This window comes from Clarias gariepinus, chromosome 24 (assembly GCF_024256425.1).
Source record: "Clarias gariepinus isolate MV-2021 ecotype Netherlands chromosome 24, CGAR_prim_01v2, whole genome shotgun sequence".
Lineage (NCBI taxonomy): Eukaryota > Metazoa > Chordata > Actinopteri > Siluriformes > Clariidae > Clarias > Clarias gariepinus.
The window spans coordinates 24774157-24797500 of record NC_071123.1 but is presented as its reverse complement, the minus strand read 5'-3'; the positions used below and the strand labels follow the sequence as shown (position 1 = coordinate 24797500).

General features: G+C 41.4%; 1 protein-coding gene across 4 annotated transcripts in view; it reads left to right on the top strand.

The window, feature by feature from the left end:
- tenm1 (teneurin transmembrane protein 1) overlaps positions 1-23344 on the top strand; it is a 141803-nt gene that overhangs the window by 78600 nt on the left and 39859 nt on the right. For 2 of the 4 annotated variants that reach the window (XM_053485851.1, XM_053485852.1), the window contains exons 5-6: positions 2587-2825; positions 16392-16526. In XM_053485851.1, coding sequence (XP_053341826.1) covers positions 2587-2825; positions 16392-16526 — 374 coding nt within the window. The remainder of the gene's footprint in view (positions 1-2586; positions 2826-16391; positions 16527-23344) is intronic. The other 2 variants (XM_053485853.1, XM_053485855.1) reach the window with 2 other exon arrangements.

Sequence of the window (23344 nt, the reverse complement as noted above, 5' to 3'; positions counted from 1 at the left end):
CACTTTAAAAAGAACATGAATGAAAACTGTTTAAATGAGCAGTTGTGTGTGTGTGTGTGTGTGTGTGTGTGTGTGTGTTCATAATGTGCATGCTTTCTGTCTAGATGATGTTATATGACGTTAGACACACAATATTAAGAAGTCATTTACGGAACAGACATTAAGGCCAGGAAGCGGCGGCGGCGCCCGGCGGAACCAAAGAGACCGGGCCGCTGGGGTGCCAAAACTTATGAAAGCAGGAATCATAAATCATCATGTGTCATACCGTATAAAACAAAAAATCACACTTTATTTTTCCATATAATCCCCTGCTACACTCCTGCACTTATATCAGTGTTTCACTAGTTTTCAAAGTACGCCGGCCTCCCAGGAACTCCTGTAACGGCTTTTTCAAACATGTGGAAATGTCTCGGAGCGAATTCTGCCTTCTGTAAAACATTCACACTGTTCACGTGAAGAGTCTCATTACCTCACTGTACTTAAAGTCTTCTGTAAATGTTTTACGCCTTCATTCACACCTTGAACGCCCCTCGTACGTATATGTGTGTGTGTGTGTGTACACGCTCCTCAGCGCTCTGATGTGTTACTAATTATGCTGTAGTTTGATGGAGATGGTCGGAGTTAATCGCTCCTATCAGACACCGCAACTCGAGTGTGTGTGTGTTTTTTTTTTTTTTTTGACCCGAGTTAATTTGAGGTAATGCAGTGTTCAGGAGAACGCCTCTTACGTACAATTCATTACTCAATTCATCTTAGAGATATGATCTGCTCTGAAATTAACCTCCGAGCGAAATGTCCCTAATTAAAGACCTAATTAAAGACACTGAGAGAGAGAGAGAGAGAGAGAATGAGAGAGAAAGAAAGAGAGAGAGAGTAATTATGGGATTAATCTGCTATTAATCCACTCTCCAGCCTGATAATCCGCTCTGACTTGGTTAATGATGATGAGGTTATAATCTGTAATCACACACTCCTCCATCCTTCTCCTGACGAGGTCTAATCGTTCCTCATGATTTACACAAACACATCTCGAGATCTTTACACCTTCTCATCTCTTCAGGTAGAAGACTCACCGTCAATATCGTCACTATTATCATCATCATCATCACCATCACATCATCGTAATAATAATCATCACCGTCATCACATCACCATCATCTTTACCATCGACATCACAACCGTCATCATCATCGTCATCACCATCACATCATCATCACCATCACAACCATCATCAGCAGCAGCATCACATGATTATCACATCACCATCATCATCATCACAGCATCACCATCACATCATCACATCATTATAATCATCATCACATCATCACCACTATGACATCATCACCATCACAACCATCAGCAGCAGCAGCATCACATGATTATCATCACATCACCATCATCATCATCATCCCATCATCATCACCATCACATCATTATAATCATCATCACATCATCACCACTATGATATCATCACCATCACAACATCAGCAGCAGCAGCATCACATGACCATCATCATCATCATCCCATTATCATCACCATCACATCATTATAATCATCATCACATCACCATCATCATCATCCCATCATCACCATCACATCATTATAATCATCATCACATCATCACCACTATGACATCATCACCATCACAACATCAGCAGCAGCACATGACCATCATCATCATCATCATCATCATCACCATCACATCATTATAATCATCATCACATCACCATCATCATCATCCCATCATCATCATCACCATCACATCATTATAATCATCATCACATCATCACCACTATGACATCATCACCATCACAACATCAGCAGCAGCATCACATGACCATCATCATCATCATCCCATCATCATTATCATCATCATTACCATCACATCACCATCATCATCATCCCATCATCATTATCATCACATCATTATAATCATCATCACATCATCACCACTATGAAATCACAACCATCATCAGCAGCAGCATCACATGATTATCATCACATCACTATCATCATCATCACATCATCACCACTATGACATCATCCCCAGAACAACCGTCATCAGCATCATCACATCATTATCATTATCATCACATCACCATTATCATCACAATCATAAACATCATCATCATCGCCATCATCATCATCATCATCATTAATCCATCTATACTAATTGATTAATATTCCTTATTTATTATTTATCTCAAGCACTTTTATTTTATTTCTCTGTGAATAAGATATAAATAATTACATATTTATAAATTACTGCAAAATGATTTCTATGAAAAATATCATAAATGCCAGATGCTATGTTTATTTATATATGAATAGGATTTCATTGTAAAAAGAATGCAAAAGGAAAAAACAAGTAATAAAAAACCGAGGGAAGAATAAGGAATAAAAAAAACTTTACAGCAAACAAAAGGAAACTGAAGTATTGTATTGTGTTGGTTTACAACATGCTCTGTGATTGGTTTACAACATGCTCTGTGATTGGTTGGTTAATTAATTAATTAATTAAACAATGAATTGTTGAATTATTGATTATTTTATCTAACCTCCCCACTTCCTGTCTCTCTGTCCAGGCACTTCCTGTTTAAGCAAGGCTCGGGTTCCTCAACACTTTTCAACGCGACCAATCAGAACTACCCCCTCACCTCCAGTACGGTGTATTCTCCTCCCCCTAGGCCGTTACCCAGAAGCCCCATCTCCAGGCCGCTGTTCTCCTTCAGTAAACCCTATCGCTGCTGTAACTGGAAGTGTACGGCACTCAGCGCCGCCGCCGTCACCGTAACCCTCGCCCTGCTGCTCACATACGTTATTGGTAAGAGAGTGTGTGTGTGTGTGTGTGTGTGTGTGTGTGTGTGAAACATCTCTTTTCCTAATCTTAGTGTGAATGCGAAATATTCTCTGTACATGTATCTGTGTTGTCATAGAAACGAAAACATGTAAACATAGAAACGATAAACATGCACTACAGTCAGAGCTGCTGTTATAGAGAGTCAAGCAGTGTGTCCAAGCAGTGTATGGGGTCTGAGTGGGGTGTGTCTGAGTGGGGTGTGTCTGAGTGGGGTGTGTCTTAGTGGGGTATGTCTGAGCGGGGTGTGTCTGAGTGGGGTGTGTCTAAATGGGGTGTGTCTGAGTGTGGTGTGTCTGAGTGGGGTGTGTCTGAGTGGGGTGTGTCTGAGTGGGGTGTGTCTGAGTGGGGTGTGTCTGAGTGGGGTGCGTCTGAATGGGGTGTGTTTAAATGGGGTGTGTCTGAGTGGGGTGTGTCTGAATGGGGTGTGTCTGGGTGGGGTGTGTCTGAGTGGGGTGTGTCTGGGTGGGGTGTGTCTGAGTGGGGTGTGTCTGCATGTGTGTATAATCTACGTGCCGCTGATGTCATAATCACACTAAAGCTGAGATCCTCAGTCACTCGCGGTTTCCTGTTTCTGGAAGACTCGCCTCCCTGTCTTCTGTCTCACTCACCTCCCTGTCCTCTGTCTCACAGACCTCCCTGTTCTCCATTTCACTCATTTTCTTAAACTAAACAAACGTAGGGAGAGGGGATAAATATTAGAATAAATGATAGATGGAAAGTTGGATAAAATTATGGGTGGATAGATGGAAAAATAGTTGGTTTGATGGATGGATCGATGGATGGATAAATAAAATAATAGATTGATAAAATAATAATTCAATAAAAATAGTGGATTGATAGAGAAAATGATGGATGGATGGATGGATGGATTGATGGATGGACAACATGATGGGTGAGTGGATGAATGGATGGATGGTTGGCAAAATGGTGGATAATGGATAAAATGACAGGCGTGAAAAGATAAGATAAGAAATAATATGGTGGATGGATGGATGAGATGAATGGCTGGATATATGGATCAAATGATCCATGGATGCCGGTACGTTTTGAATAAAATGATAGATTGTTAAATTGTTAAATGATTGTTAAATTGGGGGATGGATGGATAAAATTAAAAGTTAATAAAATAATGGATGGATGCATGGATGGATGGATGGATGGACAAAATGCTAAAATGATGAATGGAATAATAATTGTCATGGTTGCTTTAACTGATGGATGGATAAAACGATAGGTGGATGGATGGATGGTTTGCTAGATAAAATGATAATTCAAAAATATATAAATTGATGGATACAATGATGGATGAAGAAAATGATAAATGGATGGATGGACAAAATGATAACTAAGTGGATGGATGGACGGATGGATGAATGGATCAATGGATGGATGGATGGATGGAAAAAATTATGTACTGTATGATGGATAAAATGACAGGTATAAATGGATAAAATGATGCGTGGATACTGGTTGAACAAAATAATACATTCATCCTGGGATTTCCTTTGTGATCAATTAAGTATCTATCTATCTATCTATCTATCTATCTATCTATCTATCTATCTATCTATTTAATGGATGGATGGATAAAGTGATACATTGATAAAATGATTAATGTTTGGATGGATGGATGGATGGATGGATAGATGGATATATAATGATTGATTGATGGATGGATGGATGGATGGATGGATGGATGATCCTGGGAATTAAGGTGATGGATGCTTGCACTGAGTCCCAGCTTCTGATTTGCATAAAGCCTGATAACCTGTATTACATCAACAGGCCACGCCCACTTCACTTACTGCTGCTGTAAAATTCCTAAGTCTATCAGAGTGCTGTAACACACACAGTCTTTAGAACGAAGGGTTAAACCTCCATCTTTATTCATCTTCATTTACTTTCTGCTCGTCTTTGCGAGAACGGCAAAAAGCTTTAGCATATAAATCATGATTTTCATTTCGCAGTCGTTCCTCCCATTCCTCTTTCACCCTCTCTCTCTCTCTCTCTCACACACACACACACACACTCACTTACACGCGCACACACTCACGCACACAGACGGTATTAACCGAACTCACACTGTGAAAAACTCCATTATGGAGATGAATATTTATGAACAAAAGGATGAGAGGGAGAGTAAGAGGAAAGAGTAAATATTCCCCAAGGCCATTCCGAGGTTAATGGTGTTAAACTTTTGTTGAGCCAAGTCACATTGTGTGTGTGTGCGTATGTGTGTGCGTATGTGTGTGTGTGTGTGCGAGCGCGTATGTGTGTCTGATTTAAACACAAGCCGATCAGCCATACTCATTTAAAAACAGTTGTTCACTCATGCTTTTGCTTTTAAAAAAGAGAGAGAGAGAGAGAAAGTGAGAGACAGCACCAGAATAATGACACACTTCACCCTGTCGTGTTTCGGCAGAGTTGTCTGAAATTACCATTTAACGGAATTGCATTTAATAATGTCTAGGGTCAAAGGTCATACAGTAGTCTCTTCACCATGTGATTCCAGATGCTAAAGTTTGATTTTTAACGAGAGTGTTAGCGAGAGTCGCGAAGACAAGCAAAGATGAAAGAAAAAGTCAGAGTGTTGTGAAAAAAAAGGAAAGGGAAAAAAAGAGAGCGCCTCGCCTCGATAAGGTGAGGACTCTAAACACAGCCGACAGCAAACCAAGGAAAAGGCGAGATTAAATTATTTTCGAACGTGACTGATGAGGACATAAATGCAAAAGTCCGTAAACTCGAGTTTAATATTGTACTTGCTGACTCGGAAATAGATCCACCTCTGATCCGCCAGCTCTGCATAACTCATAATCACATCCAGGGCTTAGGAAGATCAGATTGCTGTCTGGGTTCCCAGGTAAATAGATGCATGTGTACAGTAGGTATTTGGTTCCAGGGTAAAACGTTATGTAGACAGATACAGAGGTTCTGCAGAGGTTTCAGGTTAGACATGAACTTTCTGGATAGGTTTGGTGTTTTTTGAGAGCCAGTATATTGAGTAGGCACTGGGACTCCTGATGAGGTGTGGATTTTTGGTTAGGTGCAGAATCTCTCAGTAGGCACTTAGGTAGGCCCAGTATTTCTGGAGAGGAACAAGCCTATAGTGTTTTTGGGAAACAGCAACCAGTAGGTTGGGTATAAGATTTCTGAGCAATTATGGAGTCCTTGTCACTGGGGACGGTTCCACTTTTCCACGAAGATGGTCCTGGCCTCAGCTAAAGTTGACAGCTGTTTGCTGAGGATTCATGACTGCAGATGCTCGATAGTTCAGGACTGGCGTTTCCTATGGTCTACCTGAGCCTCCAATAGCGAACTGGAATCCTAACACGCAGTATGAGTGCAAATCAATCCCTGCTATCCGTTATAACTCAGATGAGAATGGGTTCCCTGTTGAGTCTGGTTCCTCTCAAGGTTTCTTCCTACTGCCATCTCAGGGAGTTGTTTTGCCGCTGTTGCTGTCGTCTTTGGCTTGCTTATCAGGCACAATCTAATCATTTTGATTCATACACATTTACATTTCGTGCAAACTTAAATAATTATTTTTATTGTGTAAAGCTGCTTTGCAACAACGGCAATTCGTTAAAGGTGCTATTTAAATAAAATTGAATTGAATTGAATTTCTATGCATTCATAAACCTGTAGACATACTTGGTTGTTATGTGACGATGAAGCAGGTCCTTGTTAAACAAGTTTATAAAGAGATATGGAGTCCACAAGAGGAAGAATCCGAGGTGTTTAAATAATTTACAAAGAGGGAACATAATTCTTGGGTGAGGACAGTAACAGGGTTCCTACTGTAGGTAGAGATGAGGTTTCTGGGAGGCAAATACCTGTAAACATATTTGGTTGCTATTTGACAATGAAAGTGTTAATCAAGTGATATAAAGTCCACAAGAGAAAGGTTCTGATGTAGTTAAATGGTTTCTGGATTGGTAAGAGCTTCCAAAGAGGGAAAATATTATTGGGGTCCTCTGTAAGGTTTTTGGTTGGAAAAAGGTTTGGGGGAGGCAGATACATTGGTTTTAGTGTAAATATGAAAGGGCGGGAGATGGTCATAGATTTCATGTGTAGGAATATGGAATACTTGACATAGATGGACATAGATCTTAGGGACTTCCTAAGGCCCAGGTTCCAAGGTAGTCCAGGGATTTCTGGGCAGGTCATGGCTTCCAGAGAAGGCACATAATTTTGCATTGGAAATATTTATTAGGTTCCTCACTAGGAATGAGGTTCCTCACTAAGAATGAGGTTCCCAGAAGGAAGATGCCTGTATGATAACCTAAGCCTTTATTTGTTACATATACTGTATGTTACTGCACAGTGAAATTGTTTCTTCGCATATCCCAGCATATCTGGGGTTAGAGCGCAGTAACAGCGGCAAACTGGGAGCTGGGGCTTGAATTGGCGAAGCTGGGGTTTGAACTGCTGACCTTCCGGTCAGTAACTCAGTGAATTAGCCCTCGAGCCACCACTGCCTCTAATAATAACCTACTTAGATTGTAGGTGTACAAATACTTAAAGATACATCTGGTTCCTATGTAAATATGAAGTGGGTCCGTGTAAGCTTTATGAGGAGGTCCTTAGGAGGAAAGGTCCAGGTTAGTAAAAGAGCTTTAGTTTTCAAAAAGAGTTTTCTGGGGTGGGGAGTCAAAGGGGTACAAGGTAAGAATTTCTTGGGAGACAGATAGCTGTTAACACACTTGGTTTTTACGTAAATATAAAGCAGATATTTGATTAAGAGGAGGTCTGAAGTCTCCACCATCCAACAGGAAGGTTCCAAGGTAGTCCAAGGTCTTCCGTGGAAAGCACATGATTCTGAGGTTTCTGAGATGAAGATCATTACAAGGCTCCTGGGTAAAAATTAGATTTCTGCTAGGAATAGGGTTCCTGAAAGACACAGTTGGTGGATGTTATGTAAATATGAACCAAATCTCTGTTAAGCAGGTTGAGAGGAGATATGGAGTCCACAAGATTAAGGTTCCATGGTTGTCCAGGGGTTCCTGGGTAGAAAAGGGCTTCCAGAGAAGGCACATTGTGTGGGTAGTCACAGTGTTCTGAGAGGGAAAGAAGTTTCTTGTAAGCGGTATCCAGGTTTTTGGAGAAGTTCTCTGGTAGGGGTGGTCCTAAGTTTCCCTTGCACAAGGGTATTCATTTAAACCTTTGATTTGCATCAGAACTTTTTTCAGCTTTGCCGTTAGAATTTTTATTACCACCTTCTGACCAAACAGAATCCAGAATTCATCAGCTCTGTGGTGTAGATGATTTTTTTTTACGATGGTCGAGCACAAGAGTGATGTTTTGTGTCAAGCTGTGCTTGGTCAGATGTTTCAGGAACCGGAGAAAGTATAGTTAATAATGTGCCAGAGGGTCAAAGATCCTGCGCTAATGATGTTTCTGCTATGAGATGTTCTCATTAAAACTCCATTTGCTCTTTCGTTAGGCTGCGTTCTTCTCAAATTCTCATAATAGCGTGTTAGAGCTGTAAGAGCTGAATCTGAGGAAAAAAAAACAACGTGTGGCAGTTCTGGGATTAAAGCCCTCAACCTTCCAGACAAGAACCTCGTCTTCTGATGTTGTTTCAATTTAATAAATGAAGTTACAATTTAATAATTTTGTCTTCCGCTTTATCTTTTAATGAGCTCTCGTGTAAAAGCTGCAGTTATTAGCCTTGAGGGAACTGGAGAACATTTTTAAGCACGCTTGAAAAGTGTGTGTGTATGTGTATGTGTGTGTGTGTGTGTGTGTGTGTGTGTGTGTGTGTGTGTATGTGTGTGTGTGTGTGTGTGTGTGTGTCTATGTGTGTGTGTGTGTGTGTGTGTGTGTATGTGTGTGTGTGTGTGTATGTGTGTGTGTGTGTGTGTGTGTGTGTGTGTGTGTATGTGTGTGTGTGTGTGTGTGTGTGTGTGTGTGTTGTGTCATTCTGTGGAGAGCTTAGCTGGCACAGGGTGTGTGTGTGTGTGTGTGTGTGTGTGTGTGACCGTGAGGTGCATGTGCTTCCATTTATGCCTTAATTAAGGAGCAGTCTCTGTAGAGAGTAAATGGCGAACTCTGTGTGTGTGTGTGTGTTTGTGTGTGTGTGTTTGTGTGTGTGTATGTGTGTGTGTGTGTGTGAGACACCTCTAAGCCATTCAGGTGTTTAATGACCAGGCATGCACTGTCCCATAATTAGCCGTGTGTTTGTGTGAGAGAGAGACATTAACTAGAGACCTAACATAATCTGTGCAATAAAACTGCCCAATAAACAGGAGTAACATATTCACATACACACACACACACACACACACACACACACACAGTCCTGCCTCTGTGGAACAGTAAATAATTTACCTTTTTGATAGCAGCTAACACATAAAGACTAACGCATTCTTCTTTCACATGTCACATCAAATATAAATCATGTGCTTCTGCCGGTGTGTGTGTGTGTGTGTGTGTGTGTGTGTGTGTTTAAAGAATGAAAGTTGAGAATCTTAAGAACTTGAGATATAATAAAAGGGTATTAAAAGGTCAAGACGTAGGGAACGGAAATAAGGCCAAAGCAAGAAGGTTGGACGTGCTGCAGAGAGGAACGTCGATCTGCTCATCCACACACATTCCGGAACATTTCAGAGGAAATGAACAGTTCTGGATTAATGAATGATTTTTCTTTCTAGGAGAGTTCTGAAATTAAATATGTAAGGAGATGTTCCTGGTTCCTGAAGAAGATTGTTTTTTAGTATTGTCAATGAGGAAATGAAGATCTCTGGAATTCTTCGAGATTACAAGTTCCTGAACATTCCTGAATGAGGATATGTCACCTAGTGGACCAGTCCCTTTTTGTTTCTAGAACTCTCTCGAAAGAGAACTGGCCTAAAAGTTCCTGAAAAAGTTATTGCCAGAATTCTCTTTTACAAAAGGTCTGCAGGGTTTGTTGTTGTTGTTGTTTTTTGGAGTCTCTGAACTTTCGCCTTAATAAAGCTCTTTCCTGAAAGAGAACTCGTTCCTGAGTTCCTGAACTTGTTATCTTTCAAGGGCATCCTGAATCATTTGGGGGAAAATTATGAAGTTCCAGAACTTCCTGTAAAAACAAGAGTATTCTTCTGTATTAATTTCGAGGGGAATGAAGATCTCTGGAATTCTTCTGGATTATAACTTTTCTATTCCTTGATGTGTTCTTTTTCTGCCAGTTCAAGAAGCTTTTTCTTTTTTTTCACAGGAAATACCATTTCCAGAAATTCCTGAAAGTAAACTGGACTGGTTCATCTTTATAATGGACATGAATATTACTATTTCCAGAACTTTCTTGAAATAGATCTTGCTGAAGAATTCCTGAGGAAGTTCTCCTCTAAAATGTCCTTAAAGGACCAAAAAGAATTCTCTTTCGCTGAAGTTCTGCAGGGTTTTCGAGACTCTTGAATGATAACCTCCCAGGTCCCATTTTCATCTAAAGTTAAACTTTCCTGAAAAAGAACATGTCGGTTCCTGGACTTGCTCCTGGGAACATTCCTGAATCCTATTTAGAAAGAATAAGTTCCCAAACTCTCTGCAGAAACGAGGGAATTCTTTGGTTCTATAAAAAAAAGAAGATTTCCTGATAGGAATCCCTGCATACTGTGCTTTGAGAGAACTCCACGATTCCACAAACAGGTTCTCCTACACTCCTGATGTCCTTTGTCTACCAAACACTTTGTAACGTATAACTCAACCATGATGCTCCTTGAGCCTGACACTAGAGCATCAACAAACCGAAGAAGAAAATGATTCAGCTTGACAGAACCTGTAATAGATGTCAATTTGTTGATTTTTCTCCAGATTGTCATCTGATCAGGAAAGATGGAACATGATGCTAAACTGGATGCTGAGCGTATTTTATTGTTGGTGTGCGACTCTAAAGAAGCGAACCTGAGACGCTGAGCGGGTCTCGGCTGATCGACTGCGCTCGGGCCAAAGGGGAAATCGTGTAACGTTTGATTTTTTTTAGTTTTGAAAAATGACAGGAGAGAGTAATGAATTAACTCCGAAACCTGATTCAGGAGAGGCAGGGAAATAAAACTCTCCCTGACTCCGTGTCACGCTGATCGATTGAAAACAAAGCCTTGAGGTGTTCTACAAACGCGAGTCACATGGGGATTACAGCGAATTACTGCCAGGAACCTTTTAAAAAAAAAGGGAGTCGGCCCGTCGTCAGGCTGGTTACCCGGGGCAGGGAAAGGTCAACATCTCTTTTCGAATGTTGATGTCCTCTAACAACCGACATTTTGCACTTTCCCAATGATCAGGGTGACGAGGGAAAGAGCAGGAGGAGGAGAGAGAGAGAGAGAGAGAGAATCGAGATCCATCTTGCTATATATTGGCTGTAAACACTGGGTGACTTACATCATGTCAGGGTTTAACTGCATCATGAAAAGCGATCGTAAAGCCAATAACAAATACACGGCGCTAACGCTGTAAAGCTAACCCTTTTAACAGCGCACTAATCAGCCTGAAAATCAGTCTGATTTACCTTTGATCTGGTTTACAGTAACTTTGTTCCCCGATCATATTAGCAAAGCTACTACACGCACCGCAGGATTAGTTCGATTAAAGGTCCGGCCTGTTGTTTGGATTTGGTGCGCAGCAACTTGTGTAGAAGTGAAAAATTCTTAGTCGATGTAGCTGTTGCGGCATCGTGTCGCACACGTTGCTAGAAAATGGACAATCCAATCGCCGCTTCATCTGCCACCTGCTAGTCGGTTCATCCCACTGAAACGCTGTTTCCAAAAACCCACGCAACCAAATTTTTTCGCCTTTACGTCCTTGTAGTGTTTTGGTACGTCATCATTGGCTACACATCGTAGCATGTTTACGCGTATATACGCCGTTTCACTTTCCATCAGTTCCACCTCCCCGTTTCTTTGTCTCGCTCTTCTTCTTCTTTCTCACACACAAACTCTTTCTCTCTGCAGTTCTTTCATTCTCCGACTCGGTGCAGAAGAACTGAACGTTCCCTATCATAACGGAATAACAGCTTCGCCTTGATATTCGCTTCGCGCGCGGGCGGGAGACGGAACACGGCACGCGGCGTCGACCGAAAGATGATCCGAGAGAGGATAAAAGCCGTCATCCTTCTCAATACTTTTTTTTTATATTTACAGTTCTGTTAAAGGCCTTCCAGTGGTTATGAGTGTTCAGAGACGGGCGAGAGACATACAGGCAGAATAACGGAGAGAGAAAGAGAGAGGGATTAGAGAGAATGATGTAGACTCTGCACTCTGCACAGAAACCAATATCCTTATTTGCTCAATTTTATTACATTCTAAAGAACTCACGGCGGAGCACACTACACACACACACGCACACACACACACACACACATACACACAGAGAGACTCACACTGTGCTCTACATGCACGCTCGAGCGTACTTTCCAATATCCGACTTTCATTAGAACGAGAGGATGAAGGGAGACGGTGGGCTTGTGATAGTGAGAGGAGATGAAAGGAGAAATATTGCGCAGGCTAATATAGCAATATTGATTAGCATGAAATGTCTAGTGCAGCTCTCTCTCACTCTCTCTCTCTCACACACACACACACACACACTACACTTTCTTTTAGATTATTAGGTGCAATTACTTTACATTATCTACAGAATAAAGCGTCCCAGAGTGCACTGCAGCTGCTCCTGTACTTACAGCTCACTGCATCTTCGGGTCTAATCTTATTTACGTGTTTTTTATATGAACTTTTGTTTAGCGTAAACTGGAACAAAGCTGGTTTGGTGAATAAATGCTGGTGTGGTGATGTTGTGCTCCAGTCTCTTGACCCTATGCTTAACAAGTATCCTAAACCCTAAACCTAAACCTGAAGCTGTGTCCTTAAACCTAACTCTAAACCCTATAATTAACACTGGGCTCTAACCCTTAACTCCATCCTTAACCCCAGGCCATATCAATAAACCCCATCCTTAAGACTAACCCTAACCCTAAAATCTATTCTTATCCATAAGCCCCTAATGCTAAACACCTAAACCCTAACCCGAAGTCCTAAACGTTTCAAGCAGTGAACTACCCTGAACAGGAAGGTGTACAGGATAGAAAGAAGGATTATTGTCGAGTGATTATCCTATTCCTAAACCCTAACCCTTAGGCCTAACCCCCACCCTAAACCTGACCTTAATCCTAAACCCTAACCCTAACGCAGTTCTGTGCAAGTTACAGTATGTGTGACTGTGTGAAGCAAGACATAAACAGTGAGCTCAAGTGGTTTCTCGGGCGGATTTCGAGTGGTTTCCTGTTCCCCATCTGGTCCAGTGTTCTCCAGTCAGTCCATTTAAAACAGGAAGTAATACTTCACACATCCTCATTAGAAACTGATCTTGCCGTCAAACAGAAACTCTCGGTACTTGTGTATGGTGATGTTATAGATAAAAGTAAAGACATGCTGACATACGGTCACGAGGTTTAGGACAGATCTGTAAACACACAAAGTAACAGTCAGTCAGGAAACAGTGCTGGAGTATCAGGCCATCATCATCATCATCATCAGTGCCATCATCATCATCAGTGCCATCATCATCATCATCAGTGCCATCATCATCATCAGTGCCATCATCATCATCATCAGTGCCATCATCGTCATCATCATCATTATCATCATCATCAGTGCCATCATCGTCATCATCATCATCATCATTATCATCAGTGCCATCATCATCATCAGTGCCATCATCATCATCATCAGTGCCATCATCTCATCATCATCATCATCATCATCATCATCATCAGTGCCATCATCATCATCATCATCATCATCATCAGTGCCATCATCATCATCATCATCATCATCATCATCATCATCAGTGCCGTCATCATCACCATCATCATCAGTGTCGTCATCATCATCATCATCATCAGTGCTGTCATCATCATCATCATTATCATCAGTGCCATCATCAGTGCCATCATCATCATCATCATCATCATCAGTGCCGTCATCATCATCATCATCATCATCATCATCAGTGCCATCATCAGTGCCATCATCATCATCATCATCAGTGCCGTCATCATCACCATCATCATCAGTGCCATCATCATCATCATCATTATCATCATCATCATCAGTGCCGTCATCATCACCATCATCATCAGTGCCGTCATCATCATCATCATCAGTGCCATCATCAGTGCCATCATCATCATCATCATCATCATCAGTGCCGTCATCATCACCATCATCATCAGTGCCGTCATCATCATCATCATCAGTGCCATCATCAGAGACATCATCATCATTATCATCATCAGTGCCATCATCATCATCATCATCATCATCAGTGCCATCATCATCATCATCATCAGTGCTGTTATCATCATCATTATCATCAGTGCCATCATCATCATCATCATCATCATCAGTGCCATCATCATCATCATCATCATCATCATCATCATCAGTGCCGTCATCATCATCATTGTAAGGGCCATCATCTTATTTCAGTTTATTAGTTAAGCATTAAGCATTAAGTATCATACATATAATTTGTTTTGTGACATCATCCCACAGTTATGCAGTTCCATGTCTATCACGCACGTTAGTTGTAGTTGTTGTTAAGACACGGAAGGATACAGAAAGGTTTTGGAGCACACAAGCTTTTGACCGTGATAACGTGAGACAGTAAGCTAAAAGGAATACAGTAAAATAAGTTGTTGTAACTGTAATCCATCGAAGCTACAGAACACAGCAAGCGACTTGTCGTGACTACAGTGGATTTATGCAAGAAACTGTAACAACCGTTGTTTTTGATGTTGAAAATAAACAAGAGACAAAGAAATCAACGAAAAGTCTGATGTCGTCAGTGACACTGTGTAACTAAAGACACGCGTCAGAACTTGTGAATAACATGCACCTACAATCATCATCATCATCAGTGCCATCATTAGTGCCATCATCATCATCATCATCATCATCAGTGCCATCATCAGTGCCATCATCATCATCATCATCATCATCAGTGCCATCATCATCATCATCATCATCAGTGCCATCATCAGTGCCATCATCATCATCATCATCATCATCAGTGCCATCATCATCATCATCATCATCAGTGCCGTCATCATCATCATCATCATCAGTGCCATCATCATCATCATCATCATCAGTGCCGTCATCATCATCATTATCATCAGTGCCATCATCATCACCATCATCATCATTATTCATCATCTATTTTTTAAAGATCATTTATTTCATTGTTTTACATTCAACAACAGAAAACAAAAACATTGTTTAATCAGTCTGTAATTTTATATCCTTCAAAAACAAACTTGTGTGTGTGTGTGTGTGTGTGTGTGTGTGTGTGTGTGTTTTTGTGTGTTGTTTATGCTTGTGTGTGAGGGTGTGTGTGTGTGTGTGTTTATGCATGTGTGTAAGTATGTGTGTGTGTGTGTGTGTTTATGCATGTGTGTGTGTGTTTGTGAGTTTTGTGTGTGTGTTTATGCATGTGTGTAAGTATGTGTGTGTGTGTGTGTGTGTGTGTGTGTGTTTATGCATGTGTGTGTGTGTTTGTGAGTTTTGTGTGTGTGTTTATGCATGTGTGTGAGGGTGTGTGTATGTGTGTGTGTTTGTGAGTTTTGTGTGTGTGTGTGTTTATGCATGTGACTGAGGGTGTATGTGTTTGTGAGTTTTGTGTGTGTGTGTGTTTGTGTGTGTATGTGTGTGTGTGTGTGTGTGTGTGTGTGGGAAGCAATGTAAAAGATAAGAGGAAACCTGGATGAGTAACTTGATTTCCTCTCTCTGAGTTCCTCTACACACTGTCGTTTCATCTCACCTAATTTTCTCAAGCATCCTACGCTCTCTCTCTCTCTTACACACACACACACACACACACACACACACACACAGCTACAAAATATGAACAAAATAATAAACATATTATTGCTTCATGTTTTGTTTTAGATCAGACAAAGGAGAATGTTAATTACGAAAAACCTGTAGTGTGTGTGTGTGTGTGTGTGTGTGTGTGTGTGTGTGTTACATGTGTGTGGATTCAGTATTGCATTTCTTCCACTTTTCTCTATTTACTGTATGCCCCGCTCTCTCTGTTTTTCTCCACATCCTGTTCTCTTTCCCCATCACTTTCTGTCTTTATGTTCTCTCTCTCTCTCTCTCTCTCTCTTTCTCACCCTGTCTTTCTTTCCCTTTCTCTCTCTCTCTTATTCTTTCTTTTCTTTTCCCTTTTATATCTCTTTATGTTTCTTTGTCATTTGTTTCTTTCCTTTTTTTAATTCGTCTTTTCTTTCATTCACTTTCTCCCTCCTCTCACTCCTCCTCCATCGTTCTCTCTATTTCTGTATTTCTCCTCCTGTTTTCTCTTTATGTTTTTCTTTATCCTGATGTTTTTTTTTTACTTTCTATGTGTGTGTTTTTTTCACACCTCTTTTTTGTCGTTTTCTCGCTCTGTTTGTTTTGTTCTTGACTCCATCGTCCTTTCTTCTTCTCATCCTCTCTCTTTTCTCTCTACTGTAAACACCCCCCCCCCCCTTCCCCCACCCCCACCCCCCCACAGTAGTGCACTTGCTGGGTTTGCCCTGGACCCTGCGCAGGTTGGAGTTGTTCGAGAACGGACTGAGTAAAGCAGAACCCACGCAGGAGGGAACCGACTTCACCGACGACCTGCCAGGATTCAACATCACCCAGCGAGGTGTGTGTGTGTGTGTGTGTGTGTGTGTGTGTGTGTGTGTGTGTGTGTGTGTGTTTGTGTGTGTCTGTGTTTGTGTGTGTGTGTGTGTGTGTGTGTCTGTCTGTGTGTGTGTGTGTGTGTGTGTGTGTGTGTGTGTGTGTGTTTGTGTGTGTCTGTGTGTGTGTGTGTGTGTGTGTGTGTGTGTGTGTGTGTGTGTGTTTGTGTGTGTGTGTGTGTGTGTGTGTGTGTGTGTGTGTGTGTGTGTGTCTGTCTGTGTGTGTGTGTGTGTGTGTGTGTGTGTGTCTGTCTGTGTGTGTGTGTGTGTGTGTGTGTGTGTGTGTGTCTGTCTGTGTGTGTGTGTGTGTGTGTGTGTGTGTGTGTGTGTGTGTGTGTTTGTGTGTGTGTGTGTGTTGCTGCCATCTCCTTCTCAACTGTAATACTGATCTAAAAAAAGCACTTACACACACACACACACACGCACACACATGCACACGCACACACACACACACACACAGATCCTGTTGACCGGTGAACACTTACTAAGCAGATTTGTGTGTGTGTGTGTGTGTGTGTGTGTGTAAGAGAGCGTGTGTGTGCACTAATTACAAGTGTTTGATTGACATTTAATTATTAGGATATCCAAACATCACAGCTTAATCCCTGCCAGATGATCCTGTCCCACACACACACACACACACACACACACACACACACACACACACACACACACACACACACAGTTTCACCCTTATGGTCCATTCTGTTGTTCAAACCTATAAAAAACCTTATCCAGTGTATTTATAGCAGTCACACACACACACACACACACACACACACACAGTCTGGTGAGATGTTGAGTGTTCAGCTCTCCCTCGACCTCAGAGGCTCCATGCAGAACCACCACACACACACAGAAACACTTCACCAGGACCCACAGAGGAACCGCAGACTCAGAGTGTGTGTGTGTGTGTGTGTATGAGCTCGACTTCCTGTTCTGTAGTGGAGGAGGGAAGGAAGGAAGAGAAGAAGTAGGGAAAAAAAGGAAGGATTGAAAAAGAAAATAGAAATGAATGGAAGCTAAAAAAGAGGGAAGGGAGGATGGATGGAAAGAAGGAGGTAAGGAATTAGAGAAGGTTAATTTAGGGAACTCGAGTGTGTCCTTGGTGGTGGGTCTCTCTCTCTCTCTCTCTCTCTCTCTCTCTCTCCAAGCTGGTCCTCTTTAATAATCCGCTCTTAGCGTTGACACGCCACCCGTTCCTCTCACTCCACTTCATCACTGCACCCTGTGTGGACGTGACCGCGCCCCGGCTCTGTGACTCTGTGACGTCTCTCCTCACGTCTCGCTCTGTAACTGTAACACGCTCCTTTTCCAATTAATAGCCAGTTTCCTGCGAGTGTTTGACGGGGTGCCATTACTTTTACTCACTTGCCGTCGTTAATTAATAATGCTCCAGGCTTTAGGAGAAATGTACATTAAATATGTTTTTTTTTTTTTTTTAAAGGACTAAAAGCTATAATGGTGGTTACAATTTTAAAGTATTTTTACAGACACACACACACACACACACACACACACATTGGACTCGGCTTCATCCCCCTCTGGACTCTACAATCACTAAATCACACTGATGTGAACGTGGCCGCCTCTGCTGTCACTCTGGGTGTCTTTCTAAGTGCACACACACACACACACACACACACACACACACAGCTCTGTGTGCTACCACTCACCCCCCCCCCCCCCCGTGTTTCTCTCTCTCTTTCAGCTTTCCTACATTAATCACTCATTGAATCCATAAGTGAGTCAGTAAAGGAGTAAATGAGTCAGTAATCTGGTCAGTGAAAATGTTTGTGGGCGAGTCTGTGAGTCAGTACATGAGTCACTAAGTGAGTCAGTGAGTAAATGAGTGAGTAGGTCATTGGGCGACTCAGAGAGTGAGTTAATGGGTAAGTGAGTGAATGAGTCAGTGAGTGAGTCAGTGAGTGAGTCAGTGAGTGAGTCAATCAATAGGTGGGTCAGTGAGTAGGGAGAGTCGGCCTGTGATTCAGTGAGCGAATGAATGAGTCGCGTAGCGAGTGAGAGAATAGTTTAGTGGGTCAGTGAGTGAGTGAGTCAGTAGGTGAGTCAGTGAGGTAAGTCAGATAATCAGTGGATTAGCGAGAGATCAGTGAGCGATTCAGCAAGTTAGTGAGCGGATCAAAGAGAGTGTCAGTGTGTGAGAGTTAATGAGTGAGTCAGTGAATGGGGTAGTGGGTGTGGGTAAGTCAGTGGGTGATTAAGTCCATAAGTGAGTCAGTGAATGGGGTAGTGACTATGTTTGTGAGCGAGTGAGTGAATGAGTCAGTGAGTAATTGAGTGAGTAGGTCAGTGGGTGACTCGGGAGTAAATGAGTCTGTGATCGAGTCAGTAAATGAGTCAGCAGGTATGTCAGTGAGTGAATGAATTAGTGGGCTAGTGAGTGAGTCAGTGAGCGAGTCAGCATGTTAGTGAGCGGATCAATGAGTGAGGCAGTGAACGAGTCGAGCAGTGAGCCTGGTGACTCTACGCAATGTGGGAACCTCTGTGATAAAGAGCTATAACACAAGAGACTTGAGGTACGAGGCACAGTACCTCGGGTAAAACTCCACAGCAGTCTTTTTTTTCATTATTTTTGCAGTGCTTCTTATGTACTGAGGCCCTAAATCCTTTTTAACCCAGTCCAATTTAAAAACTTAAGTGTGATTAGGAAATCTGAGTGGCCATTACGGATGTAAAAGATGATAAAAGCCCGGGCCTTGACATGTACAAGATTTACAGCGGTAATATCGCCGGGATTATTAGGACTATATCTTTTAGATACAGCTTGTCGAGCTCCCTCTTGGAGCGACGCCATCATAACTGTTATTCATAAAGAAAGGAAGGAACCGGCGAGATTGAGTTGGTATGGAACAATTTCTCTCCTGGACGGGATCCGAGACATAGAAAAAGTCTTAGTCAGGTAAAATAGTCTTACTTTTTAAAAAAATGACTTTGGTCAGCATGGTGAAGTGTCTCAGGGCAAGCCTTCAGCTGTGAAATAAGGAATAACCCTGATGGTGACATGCTGTTATAGCACAATAATCAGCTGTAGTGTGGTGTGGTGTGGTGAGGGAGGTGAGACTCGGGCCACCCACACAAACTCAAGGTTGGACTAGAACCCTCGACCCTGGAGATGCGAGGCCACGGTGCTAATTCCAAAATTTAGCACCTAAATTATCACATTATTAACAAAGAATTATATGGAACGTTTTTTAAAGATTTAAGGTCTGATAAATGACTTCCATAAGAAACAACAGAACTAATCTGACTCTTTGTTGATTTAGCCGCTGATGTTACCCTAAACAGAATCTTTCATTTCCTCTATTTTTACTTTAAAACATCAGAGTGCTACTTGCTTGGTTAAGGATCGTTCAATAAAGAAACGTTTCAGTTCGGGGCTCTCCCTAGATTTCACAACCAAAGTAAATATACATAAAAAAATTCTCATCAATCTGACCAGATTCTGTTTTTAAAAAATATTTTTTGGGATGCATGATGACTTTAAGTGCTTCGTTATGTAAGGCAGAATGAAAACATCTGGATTCATGTAGTTCTTCTGAGTATCACGGTTGCATTTCTGTCCCAATTACGTTATGCAGATACATTCACGCCCACACTACCTGTCTGTCATTCTGGGTCATTCTACAGTATTGTCATGCTGTACATCACTCTTAAAGGAGCTTTCCTGAATTCCAGACACATTCAGCTCATCTCAGGTCCTGGAAGATTGTGTGGTCTGTCCTAAACATTTAATGTTTTGAAATCTTTTGAGATCTTTGAAGGGTTATTCTGTGTCATTATAGCTCATTCTGACTCATTGTAAAGATCCCTTCTGCACTGTAAGAGCCAATGGAGAGACATATTGTATATGTAGATAACCCTCGATCTTCTGAGGTCCTCGGATCACTGGTGTATTTCTGTCCCAGTTATGGAGGTCGTAACGTTCAGGAGTGTAAGAATGCAGTAGCCGGCCTGTGACAAGTCATTTAATCTGCCTCTCTATTATGTAAAATGGAAACGGGACTGGCTGGTGATGTTTACTGTTTGAGGAAATGAATTTGTGTAGCGTCCTATGTATTTTTTTGAATACTCCTGCTTGTACGAACAACGTTTTGCCCCTGAGTTTATGTTGTTCGTGCCCAAACACTTGACCCATTTGCACATCTGGTGCAACCTGATACGCATTTAACACCGCACAGTACGTGACATGCTGAAAAATCCCCGAAATCTAATTTCATCACTAAACCTTTGCTTCTATTGGATTTTGAGTCTTTTATAATACGTTTGATGTATTTGTGAGCATATATTATATGTATTATAGTGTTGATGTTGTTTTTGGTCTGTGGTTTCGTTTTTCCATTGTACTTCATAAATTGGATTTTTTTCAAAGCTTTGTATGTGGCTTTCTCCCAAGTGTTTGTGTCCTTCGGCTGCTTTGTCATATTTTTTTTTAGAAGTCAGAAAGAAGAAAAGAGGCCGATATACATAAAAACAACATCTTATTCAACTAGTTTTCGAGCACGCTCAATGTGCACTGTAAATGCTTTCATTGTTGCTGTGGAAATGCAGTAATGTATTACTGTGTGTATTTTCTACATATATTTCATATTCTTGACTGAATCGTGTGACAGTATTAGTCACAGAAGGCTCGTTAGTCGAAGACAACAGCTAAGAAAGTACATTATTACAATCAATTTTGTAATTAAGACTAGAGCTGGTTTACATTTCATGATAACTTGATTATTATTTTCTGTAACTATAAAAATGGCCTGTATTGCCCTTCTCCACTTAATTGATTCTGATTTATTATTTTTTTAAAAATTAATTATCTAGAAGCGTAACTTGAATAAGTGTGGGGGCGAGGAGAAGGTGAAATCATTAACCTGAAATCCTTCTCTTTATGTGTATATGCATATAATTCCATTTTATAGGCAAAGGAGAAAGTCTCGGCACACTTCGCTGAACAATTACAGACATTTTCCTTTTTCTGAAGTGATTAGCGCAGATAACTCACGCTGCACTCTGGCCAAGGACATGAGCTAACAAGGTGGGAAAAAAAGTGTTCGAGGACGACGTTGTTTTAACGGTAATAACAATGATAAGGGGAAATAAGAGCAGGTCGCAATCATTTTAAAAGTTAAGTGCACAGGATGATGGACGAGTGTTTTCTACTGAGTCACGCGTTTCATTTGAGTGGGGAACAAGTAACTGGTGCTGGGTCTGCTTGTTTTTCTGACTTATTTAACATTAAAAGTGTTACAACAAAAAGAGGCACAATGAGCGCATTACCTCATGCAGAATGAGCGCATTACCTCATGCTGCATTAACCACAGGAGGTCGTGTTAGCATTAGCAGTAGGTTAGCCACTGTGACCTTGTTTGCTAATGACCCAGTGACATTTAATGCATTATATACCTGTACACTTACCAGCATCTTTATTAGGATTTAACCCTGATATTATCATGGAAGTGTGTATCACTAAATGAAATAAAATTATAATAATTAAAAAAATACAATCTCGGGTAGATCACTCCAGTTTAGGTATCACTCCAGGTTCTATTATTATTATTATTATTATTATTTCAAAGTATTTTAACATTTCCTATGATCAATCACAAAAGGTTTTTATAATACAGAGGTCACTTAATGTATATTGTTACACTGTAGTACAGTGTCTGTACTAATTATTAAATAGTAACTCTACAAATGCATTATTGAAGATTAGGTTGCCTTCAGCTCCTTTGCATTGTTGGTTCGGGTGTTTCTCATTTTCCTCTTGACAGTACCCCAGGGATTCTCTATGGGGTTCAGGTCAGGTGAGTTGGCTGGCCAATCAAGCAAAGCAATATCATGGTCAGTAAACCAGTTGGTGATACCATTGGCACTCCACTCTAATTCATCCCAGAGGTGTTCTATTGGGTTGAGGTCAGGACAGTCATGTTTTCGCTTATCCATATCTTTATGGACCTTGCTAAGAGCATGAAATTGTCCAAAACGTCTTGGTACGCCGATGTCACTGGAACTAAGGGGCCAAGCCCAACTTCTGAAAAACAACCACACATCATTATCCCTCTACACCAAACTTTACACTCGGCACAATGCAGTCAGACAACCGCCAAATCCAGACACATCCATTAGCTTACCAGACAGAGAAGCATGATTCATCACTCCAGAGAACACATCTCCGCTGCTCCAGAGTACAGTGGCAGCGTGCTTTACACCACTGCATCCGATGCTTTGCATTGCATTTGGTGATGTAAGGCTTGGATGCAGCTGCTCGGCCCTGCAAACCCACTTCATGAAGCTCTCTACACATGGATCTTGAGCTAATCTGAAGGCCATTTGATGTTTGAAGGTCTGTACCTATTGACTCTCAACCTCTGTGCACTATGTGTCTCAGTACCCTCTGCCCCTGCTTTGTGATTTTACGTGGCCTTACAAGGTGCTGTCGTTCTCAGTTAGTTATAATACCAGTTGAATGTGGAATATTTAGTAATATTGGAAATTTCATGAATGCACCTATTGCGCAGGGGGCGTCCCATCACAGTTCCACGCTGGAATTCACTGAGCTCCTGAGAGCGACACGTTCTTTCACAAATGTTTGTAGAAGCGCTCTGCATGACTAGGTGCTTGATTTTATACATCTGTGACTACAGTCTAGACTATAGCCAACTGACTAATTGGCGTTTCCAAATTGCCTGTAGTGTGTAAATGTGTGTGTGTGAGCGTTGCCCGGAGGTACTGCCATGGTCGTACAAATGGGAATAAATACAATGGTTAC